Source organism: Ixodes scapularis, unplaced genomic scaffold, assembly GCF_016920785.2.
Source record: "Ixodes scapularis isolate PalLabHiFi unplaced genomic scaffold, ASM1692078v2 PGA_scaffold10__122_contigs__length_95168666, whole genome shotgun sequence".
NCBI classification, from domain to species: Eukaryota; Metazoa; Arthropoda; class Arachnida; order Ixodida; family Ixodidae; genus Ixodes; species Ixodes scapularis.
The window spans coordinates 8,920,375-8,931,474 of NW_024609836.1; the positions used below are offsets into that span (position 1 = coordinate 8,920,375).

The 11,100-nt window shown below is 49.7% G+C and overlaps 1 protein-coding gene across 1 annotated transcript; it reads right to left on the bottom strand.

The window, feature by feature from the left end:
- Positions 1 to 1,613: 1,613 nt before the first annotated feature.
- Positions 1,614 to 3,638, bottom strand: LOC115315538 (the record flags this gene model as incomplete). Its single annotated transcript, XM_040208844.2, has 1 exon — positions 1,614 to 3,638. A coding segment is annotated over one exon (2,025 nt), but the record flags the coding sequence as incomplete, so codon positions are not given.
- Between the last annotated feature and the right edge of the window lie 7,462 nt (positions 3,639 to 11,100).

Here is an 11,100-nt window from a genome sequence, read left to right on the forward strand (position 1 = left end):
GATCATACGCATTATATGTAGATCCAACCCACTACACCACCCTCAAGATGCAGATTTTGTGTTTTACTCCTGCTACTTAAGTATCCCTAGCACATTTAGACTTCGAGTGGTTTTTTATTTTTGTTAATTTAAAATTTTCATGAGCATCCCTAGGACTACTTATACGCCCCTTTTGAAGTATACGCGATAGCGGCTCGATCACGTGAACTTTCTAACCTCTACATCCGGCTTTCGCGCGTGACGGCGATTTTCTATTTAGCTGTATCGTCCTACACACGAATTGACATTTCCACGTTTGGTCGCATCAACGTACCGAAATTGAATCGGTCGGACCACCCCGTGCAGTTCATTAGGACTTTCAAACTATACCTGATTGTGACGATCAGTCGAGATGCCTTTGTTGACTTCGTTTGTCTAACAAAGTTGGATTAACTGATGCCTTGGATTAATCCGACATTTCACCGATACACCCCTCTCACACCCTGTAGATGTGGGTGTAAAGACAAAGACGAACACCCTTTTAACACAATTTACGAGCGATATGTACCTGTAGGGTGTGAATCCTACAGGTACATATCGTTCAGGTGGTCCTTGTTTGTGGGAGGATCGCGAACATTTGTCTGACAATCCAAGTCTTCCATTTCAATAAGCAAGTTGTCTAAAAGACGGTTAAAGATGCGAATGCGCATGTGCAGTGTGTCAGGAATAACTTGTGCAGGGTCAACTTTAAGGGGAGCTGCATACTGAACTCCGTTTTCAAGGGAGTCGCAGTTTGAGGCGAGATTTGGCAATGTCCTCACTAGAGGGGGCGTGTTGAAATGGGACTGTGACAAGCTTGGGTTAGCCCTGTCATTTCTATCCGCAAAACAGAAGGAGCAAGGAAACTTCGATGATGCGGACTGCAAACCCAACACAATCAATACAAATTTGAGGTCCGATCCAAGGCATTCTGACAGAGGAAAAGTAATACCATCAATGACAATGCTCTTTTTCTGAATAACGTCATTAATTTCATCAAAGAGGTATTGAAAGGATTCCCTCATGGAAAAATAATTTTCTGCGGTGGCTGCGGCGAGCAAGCGGTGCAGCTTGTGGTTTTGTAGTGATTTTCTAGGTAGGATCACTACAAAGCAAAGGGTAGTCCATGTTGACCGGTGGCTAACCGTGCAGCCGTCTCCTTCATTTTTGACCACTAGCGGCTCAGTGCTCAGTTCGCGCAGGGTTTTCCCTTGTTCTTTGGCAATTTCAATAATAACGTGCTCTAAATCTGCACGAAAAGAAACCTGAGCCCCCATTGCTTTCCCTGGCGTTTTAGTTATGTGTACTTCACCATCAACGATTTCCCGGAAGCTGTTAATAAGTCCAACCGAAGGAAGACTCTTTATCCATCGCGATAGCTCCTGCCAGAACGAATTGCTGCAAGAATGCTCGTCCAGCAGTGCAGCTACTTCGTGTACACCGCGCTTGTCGCTCTCAGATAAGTCGTTGATTGATTGAAAACACGTTTATTGACCTTATATTGCGCGGAGCGCGCTGCGGAGGTCAGTTAGAAGGAGGAAAAGGGATTAGGAAGCGGGGGCCGAAGAAGAGGAGAGGAGGAGGAGGGCAACATCTCATGGCTTCAAGGCCTTCGTCGACGAGGGAGGGGGAGGCCGTATCCTCTTGGCTGTAGCCGGAAGGAGCCGGTCCCCCACTGGAGGCGCAGTTGGGTCTTTTATGAAGGCGAGTAGTGCCTCCCAGAACTCTAAAGCATGCTTGGGGGATATGGTGGCGTCTGGACATGCCCAGGCGTTCAGGGATGCGGGTACTGGGGCGTTTGTGATGAGGTCCAAAGCCTGTTGTCGTGGAATATCATACAAAGGGCAAGACCACATGAGATGAACCAGGTCTGCCTTAGAATTGCAGTTCTTGCAGATGCCAGAGGCTGTGGAAGGTCCCGCCCCGTCCTTCCCGCGAAACCGCTGTAGGAGATGCGGTGTCAGTAGGGTCCCTGTCTGAATTTGCCGAATCATGACGGCTTCCCTACGAGAGAAATGTTGGGAGGGAATCTTAGGGATGGATAGCGGGTTGGCGGCCATGGAGAGGTAGGTGGCTCGCTGGGCTTTCGTAGAGCGCAAGTCGTGCCAAGGGTTGGCAATTTCCTGTGAGGGGTCGCCTAGAGATGAGGAAGAGGAGGGTCCCTTGGCCAGCGCGGAGAGGAGGTGTGCGCGCGCTAGCCTGTGGGCTTTCTCATTACCGGGTATGCCACAGTGGGCAGTGACCCATCGTATGATGAATTGATGGCCGGACGCTCTCAGAGATGAGACGGCCACCTTGAGCTCGTGTAAGGTAGGTCCGGTATATTGGGTGTCCCAGCATATGTGGTGTGCCGCTTGCGAGTCAGTATAAATGATGTGCGTGACTGGTGCGTCTTCCTTTGCCATAAGAAGTGCGTCGCGCGCATAGTCCGTGATGGCTTGAAGCTCCGCTTGGGTGCTGAGCGGGGGCGTAGCCGTTGTGTGCAGGTATCGTGCCTGTGCTTCTGTGTTACAATTGTACCACGCCGTGGCGTAGACAGCGCATTTGTGATCAGCTGGCAGGGATGCATCGACGTAGATCACGTGGGTGCAATCGTCAAGCGAGCGAATGTACTTTAAGTGCCGTCTCTTGAGAGGGAGGCGCCTGCCGGTGCTCTGTATCCGCTGAGGTAGAGGAGTCCCGTCGGTGAGGACAATGTGTTCCCACGGCGGGGTCTGTTGTGGGAGTTCGGGCAGATCGTGCACGGCGTAGCCCAGTTTTGCAAGGATAGACCGGCCGGCTGGTGTTGTGCGAAGCCGTGCCTCCTGGATGTTGTAGTGCGCGGATACGAGTTCGCTGAGATCGTTAATGCCCCCGCAACTCTTGAGCGCGTCTAGGCGTGTGTACCTGGGAAGGCCAGTAATGAGTCTTCGGGCCTCGTTGATAAGTCTTTCTAGAGCTAGGATCTGAGTCCGATTGACTGGATGATAGGGAAGACCATACAGGAGCCGTGAGACGACAAATGCCTGCACGAATTGCCTCATCTCGCGTTCGCGGACACCACGGGTGCGTGTTGAGATTCGTCGAAGGACGTGTAGGATCTTTTTTACTGATCCAGTCGTTTTCTGGAACCATGTGTTGGCTGTGCAATTTTCGTCCAGGTACATGCCCAGGATGCGAATGGTAGATTTCCTGGTGATGGGTTGGTCTCCGATAGAGAGGTTGTACATGTTCTTCTCGGCTCTCTTGGAGGGAGTACTACGGCCGCCGTGTATGACTAAGTATTCAGTCTTCTCTGGGGATGTGCTGAGGCCGATTTCGGTTGCAAAACTGTAGATAATGTTTAGGGCATTTTGGAGTATGTCTTCCTGCTGGCCGATGGACCCGTCTGTTGCCCAAAGCGTGATGTCATCGGCATATATTGTATGACCTAGTCCAGGCACTGCATCAAGACGGTGTGGGAGGGTGTGCATCGCCAAGTTGAAGAGAGTCGGTGAGATAACTGACCCCTGCGGTACCCCTACTTTGTTGGCTCGCGTGGTACTAGTGGCTTGGTCTACCTGCACTTGAAAACAGCGACCTTCCAAAAACGCGGCAATGGAGTTATATAGTCGTCCTTTTAGGCCGGCAGTTCTGGCTTCGGATATGATTGTGTTGTGCGGGACCCCGTCAAATGCCTTTTTAATGTCAACCCCAACGACAGCTCTCGGTTGTGTAGAGTGCGGGTCGAGGACTGCCTCCTTAAGTTGAAGAAGCGCGTCCTGTGTAGACAACCCCGCTCTAAAACCTATTTGCGTTGGGGCGAGAATGCCATTATTTTCCAAGTACCATGTAAGGCGCGTATTGACCATCCTCTCCATCGTTTTACATAGGCAGGATGTCAGTGATATAGGTCGGAGGTTGGCCAGGTTATGTGGCGGTTTCCCCGGTTTGGGAATTGGTTTCACCAGAGAGAAACGCCATGTGGGTGGAAGCTTTCCTTCTTCCCAGATCCTGTTGATTTCCTCCAACAGAGCTTGTTTGTAGGTATCTGGGAGGTTTCTCAGTTGTGTCGTGGTGACTTGATCTGCCCCAGGTGCACTGTGTGTGTTGGCAGTGTTAAGAGCGTGATTAAGCTCAAAAAGGGTGAATGGTTGATTGTAGGATTCAAAGTCCTCCACGGGGTCGTCCCTTTCATAGGTGGTAGCGATGGGTTGAGAAGTGCTGGGAAAGAATTCAGAAGCGGCGCGTTCGGCTAGCTCCTGTGGGGTTATCGCTTCTTTAAGGGCCACCCGTCTGGCCCCATTGTAGGTCTTGGTTTGTCCAAGAAGGGACCGTAATATACTCCAAACTCGGGGTGTAGACGTATTCCCGTTAAAGCCTTCAGAGAGGGTCATCCATCTCTCAGATGCAAGGGCGGTGGTGTAGTCCTCTATTGTCTGTTGCGTGATCCTCAACTTGCGTTTGATAGAGCGTCTGCGCCCAGATTTGCGGTACTTGGCCAATAGGCGCAACCTGCGATTCCAGAGCGTTAGAAGGCGTTTGTCTGGGTCCGGATGATTATAGGGGACTTGTATTCGACGGGTGGCTTGTTGCTTGGCGTCTAATATTTGACCAGTTAGGTGTGCGATATCGCCGCTGGGAGATGTCTCCTCCAGCAGCTTTCGGTATTTGTCCCAGTGCGTCAAAAACGATGGTCTCGCGGCTGTGCGTGCACCTACCGCGCATCCCAGAGTGCGGCGGATTTTTATCTTGATCACTATAGGGAAATGATCGCTTCCCATTAGGTCTTCGTGAAGGTGCCAGGTGACGCTGCGCGGGTGTGATGCCCAAGTCAGATCAGGGGTCGTGTCCGCCTGGCGAATAGATTGTCCAATTCGTGTGGGGTCATCGGGGGTGTTTATCAAACTAAGGTGGTAGTTTTGGGTATCAGCCATTACTTTGCGCCCCCTGGGACTGCATTTGTCGTAACCCCATGCTGTGTGCCTTGCGTTGAAGTCTCCACATAGGATTACCTGGTCGCGAGGATAGAGCCTATGGAAATGCTGTATAAAACCGAGGTCAATAAGAGGCTTGTGCCTTTTGTTGCGGTTGTACTCCGGGCGTGCGTACAAGGAAAAAATTAAAACGGTGTGGTCAGTCGACAATTTGACCCTACACCCTACCGTAGTGGTGGCGCTAGTATTCCAGGGTTCGGTATCCAGTTGGACGGGGTCGAGCGTTCTTAATACGTATAGAGCCACGGATGTGGTCTGCCCGGGATCGCTATAAGACGGGTACCCTTCGTAACCCGGGAGTTTGAGTACTGGGCCATTTACTTCTTGAAGTGCGAGTATGGATGGTCCTTGTGTCGTGCCGTTACAATGAAATTGCGCTACTAGGTCGGCCTTTTTTTTTTCGAAGTGTTCGACAATTCCATTGCACGACTGTAGCCCAGGGTGGGAGCCCGGTGGCGAGTGCGCTATTGGAGCGCTGGGCCATGTTGGCCGTTAATAGCAATTGATGAGGTTACCATAGAGGCGGCCGGAGCCGGTTGTGTGATGGGCGCCCCGAATGGGCTCGTACTGGAGAGCATGAGTCGTTCCATAAGGGTGCGGACACATGTCTCAATGACCCGGTCTATTGTCTTTTGCACGTGCTCCATTACGCGTTGTTCAAGTTGAGCAATGCGGCGCTCGAGCTGTGCCTCGAGGGTGATTTGTGTGCTGGGTGTTGTAGATGCTGAGATGCGTACAGCTGTTTCTGTCTGCGTCTCCTCACTGACTTGTGCCACCGGTTCCGGAATGCGCGGGGTTCGCGATTTTTGAGCATGTTTAGACCCTCTCCTTTGTGTCGTATTAATAGTCTGGGTTGCAGTGTCGGTGTTGGCCATCCGAACGGCGTCCGCAAACGTGAGTTTACGCTCTGCAGCTGTTGTAGTAGTTCCCTGAGCAGAGGTGCGGGTCCCTGTATAGAAACTTGTTGAGGTCGGAGTGGCGATGAGCCGTAGGCGTCGTAAGTCTCCCGCGCTTCCAGGCACTAGAGGTACGGTCGTATCGGTGTTGTTGCTTGACGCTTCAGTACGTTCGCCCGTGTGTAGAGGCTGCCCTTGGTTGTCAAAGGTAGTTTCAAAGCGTCGCGGGGCCTTCGGACGTCGGCGACGTGCTATCTTTTTGTTCAGCTGGGCTCTCTTGAGGCAGCCCTTGTCTGTGGCTAGGTGGGGACCCCCGCAATTACGACACTTAGGCGTGGCGTTCGGACAAGACGCTTCTCCGTCGTGTTTTTTCAGTCCGCAAATAGAGCAGCGGGCGTTGTCGGTGTTGGGACAGCGCTCCTTAACGTGGCCCATCCGATGGCAGGTCGTGCAGACAGCTACTTTGGGTTTGTAGGGTAATACCCTCACCGTAAAAGAGCGGAGGCCGATGCGGTAGGGCGGGCGTGTGCTCTCGAAGGTAACCAAAGCAGTTCCGTTGTCACCCAGTGGGCGAGCATTAAGTATTCTGCATTTGCGGCAATGCAAGCTGGCCATGAGTTGTTCTTGGGTAAGGCCACCGGCGTTTTGTATTATGCCACGTATCTGGCCCTCTCCGGTTGCTTCATAGGCCTGAAAAGGAGCCTCCTTACCACAGATAGGAAGCGATTTGATTTTGAGGAAAGCATCCCTCACCGCGGGATCGTATACATCGAGTGCAAGTTGATTACTATGTGTTAAGAATCGTGTCGTGAAATCGGGGGTCCTGGTGCCTTGTACGAGGGCCAGGGAGGTGCGTAAATGTGATGAAAGAGCCTCGTCGAGCTTGATGTAGGGCTCATCTAAGATTCTACACGGTTGACAGGGTCTGAGGATTACCGTGAGGCGCGACAGCCGCGGTGCGGGTGGCTGAGTCTGTGTGGGTGGCGTTGCGGCCATCAAGGGGTAACGTTTTTTGCGGCTGTAGGTGACCAGAGTATACCCATCTTCATCGTGGTAGGAGTCTTTGCCGTACATTCCCCGAGAGGAAGTGGTCTGTACCGAGCGAGCGGACGTCCTGTCTTGGGTGGACCGCTTTGAGGCTGTAGAGGCCTGAACTGTGCTACGCGCCCGTTTTTGCCCCTCGGGTGCAGTAGAAACAATGCAGGACGCAGTGAGAAGGTCGTCTGACTTGCCTTCGGATTGTTGAGCATTCTCAAGAGTCGCCAGTGGGGCAAACGGGTTGGAGTGTGACAGGAGGAGTGGGGGGCGGCGGGAAGGCAAAGCCCGTATTCCCCGCTAGGTCGAGCTCTGCCGGGCTGTCCTCATTGACTTCGAGAGCCGGGAAGTCCATGTCCTCGGGCGGCGGTGTGATGACGGGTGAATCGGGAGGCCTTGGGGAGTCCATGTAGTCGTCCAGGCTCCAGGCTGGAGGCCGGAGGCCCAGTAAATTTCTAGAAAAGGACCAAAATGAGCGGAGCGGTGCGAATGTCCCGCTGTGCAAGCGCTCGTCGTCGTCGTTTTCCCTAAGTCGTTGTACGAAGTTATACCACGACCTTGAAATGATTTAGTCACGCTATGCTGCACTACTGGACAGCCAGAGTCCGGAAACACAATTTTGTGCAATATTCCTTTCAGGTCGCTTACCACCATCTCCTCTAGGTTTAGACCAAAGCTAGAAAGAAAGTTTTCTAGCGTTGTCTTGATCATTTCAGCCGCCAGCTTCAACTTTCGCGCGTCAGTCTTTTTAGATCCTTCGCCGACCTTCTTAGATTGGCTGAAGGATGCCTGGTACTGACAAAGTGAGACCGAAAGGCTACTGTTCTGTCCTTCAAGGTCTTTGCACCTACTTTGAAGGCTTTCTATGTGTCCTGTCAACGTGGCAACGGCACACTCAAGCTCTGTTTCCTTCCTTGTGCTCTCGTGGAGCTTGCTTTGCAGAGCGTTGATTAATGCATCTGGAAGCCGTATCGATGTTTTCTGGAGAGGTTTCAGTAGAAAGCTCAGAAGTTTCGCCCTCTACAGTTACATTTAGGGTATGTTCTTTCTCAAAAAACCTGCTTTTGGCGCGCTCCGTGTTTTTTTTTTTTGTACCAGGATTTGGTGGAAGGGCAGAGTGACCTTAGTCTTTCCTCAAGGACTTCACATGAGATAGTGCTCACAAGTTTCGGCGGGTGTTGTCGGAGAGTTTCGACGTATATCTTTCGTAACGTTTGCTTTTCGTGTTCTAGTTTCCTAACCATTCTAACAGACATAATTAGTTGAATTGAATTTTCATTTATTGTCATTTTGACAGTGTCGGTCACGTTGGCCGCCATTCTTACTTAGAGGAAACCCCTTTGGTAACAAGGAAGATGTGCAAGAACTCCCCGGGAAAGCCGTTTACAAATGTGCTGGATGCCCTTTGAAGTCACAAGACGCCCTTAATACGGACTGGAAACTCGATGGTAACAGCGCCCTGCAACTTGTTGGGACGCGTGTGCCAGTTCTCTGGCAAACGGAGGTGATCAAAATCACTTTCGTCACAAAGCAGCCATCCGGCGTCAATCTGTAGGCCCTTTCCGTCGAATGCCCATCGGAACAGGTCAAGGTCAAACTCAACCCGCAGCAGTCCGTTTGACCTCCTACTTGCGAGCTTTACTTGAATTCTATAGAGAAGATTGTTGATGGCTTCATCAAGGCGGCAGCGCTTTGGTTCCGTGGGCCTGAGAAATTCTTTCAAGCAAGCCGCATTGCGGTTACGTTCAGGCTCCAGCGTACACTGCCATTTGGGATGTCCTTTCCATTGAACAAGGAACCCCTTGCTCTGTAAATAAGCATCAGAGGAAATAAATTAAATTTCACACTTGCGCAAATCCCTCCCAAAAGCGCGGTAACAGCACGGCAAACAAAACCCTATCACACTGACGCTTGCTGTAGGCTCCTTTTCAAAGTGGCTATCGAATATATTTGACGCAAAAGAGTAAAAAAATGCCTGCAAAAATGTCTGCAACTCACAAAAAATAAAGTCCCAAGATTTTTTGCGTCGCGTGGAAACATGGCTTAAAGTATAGGATTGAGAAAAGGTCCATGTTACACTTTGACTGCTGACTTTATTGGGGTAGACCGGCTCAAATAAAACAATTGTTTGCTGAACTTTTGCGCAGGTTCAATTTTACCGATGCCCGATATTATATCACCATCACTTTTCGGGAACCTTTTGTGAATAAATTGCGACATCTTCGGCCCTCAGTCATACTCTTTAAACTGAAAGTATTTAATTAACGTTTCCCGAATATCTGAGAGACGACATTATCATCATCTGAGTACCTTGGGGAGTGGCCAGTAGAACGTAAGCTGGCAATATAACGTGATGCTGGTCATCTCGACGAACTTCACATGCAATTCTCAACCAGAATGTTCGGGCCTCAATTCAACACTTTTTTCTTCCACCCAAAACCCCGAGCTCCTCCACAACTTTTATTGGGCCAAATTCAGACAAACTCAGACTTTCATATATAGCCACTGGATGACTTGGAGCGGTATAATGTGGTTCCTCTTTTGTAACTGAAAATTCCTGATGTCTTTAACCGTGGAGAGTGGGGAGAGAAACGTACAGTAACACACGAATCTCCAAGCACAGCTGAGGTTTATTAGACAAACCGCGTTCTTAAATAGGAAGGCACACGAAAACCCAAGAACAAATAAACAGTAACTTGGAAACGCCTTCTCGGAATTCTAAGTTTGGAGACACTTCGAACCAAGACAGAAAAATAGAACGAACTTCGAATCCAAACAAAAAACGCACGTGACCAGTCATAACCCGTCCTGCTAGAAAAAACAAATAATTTCAACGACACAGCCTTAGTCTGTCTAGAGAGGGAGATACGTCACCGATTACGCACGTTGCAAAGGAACTGTGTGGAAAAAAAGACACGTCACCGGGCGACAAAAAATAAATAAAAGGGATAGGAAAACCACAGGGAACGCGCTACAGAGCTAGAATGCTACGGCCTAGAAACCTCTCTTTACATGACAATACTACAAAGGAACTAAGACCAATTTTAGGAATTTAAAAGGGCCCTAACATGGACACCCAGCGCGACGGTCATATTACTAAAATAACTGTCATGTTTAGCAATCATCAGAGGTTCTTTCACCAAACGTCTATAACATTCTTTTTCCTTCTGAACAACCACTGCACTGGCCCAATCATCAATAGAATTATCACATGCAGACAGGTGTTTTGCCAACTCAGAGGAATTCGCATTGTTCTTGACAGCACGTTTATGTTCACTCAACCTATCGTTCAGACACTAGACGTCTGCCCCACATAACACCCACCACAGTTAACCGGAATTTCGTACACTACGCTAAGATCACAAGGGACCGATGGCTCCCTATGCCTCTTGCTACAGCCACTCCTTCGCGACAAAAAAGAGACGAGCCTATCAAGCCGAAAGTCAGGTTTAAACAGAACAGTCATACCAAACTTCCCCGCTATAGCCTTTAAGTTGTGGGACACGTAATGAAAATACGGCAAACATACTATCTTTCTTTTTCCAGCTCCCACATCTGTACCCGCCCTAGACTTAGTCAGCAAGCGTTAGTTAACAAAAGACAGGAACTCTTAGCTATAGCCAGCAGAAATCAATCTAAGAAGCTGCTTTTCTAACCATGTGCCCAACCGGTGCACACAAGACAACTTGAGGGAGTTCGTTAATACAGACTTTACTATACCCTGCTTCACAATCTTCCAATGACAACTATCCCTAGAAAGCAGAGGTTTTGAGTCCGTCTTGCCGAACTCCCAGCAGAGACCATTCTCAACCTGGAACCGGATACCAAAAAATTGTAGCCAACCATCTGCTGGTGTTTCAATAGCGAAAGTCAACTCAGGAGCTGCTTGCAAGAAGGCCTCTAACACATTCGCCAACAAGACGATCCGAAGTGCATATTAAGACATCGTCCACGTACCTCCGTACCAACAATGAACCTTCAATGTAAACTTCAACTGACTTAGCCGCGACAAGGTCAATTACACGAATATATATCTCTGATCAAACTGGAGCCATCCGGGAACCAATGCAAATTCCAATCTTTTGCAAGAAGAGCTTATATCAGCCATCACGGTAGAACCTAAATAAATCTCAACAAGATTAAGAAAGCTACCAACATCGACATCTGAATGAGATTGAAACTGCACCACATTTTGC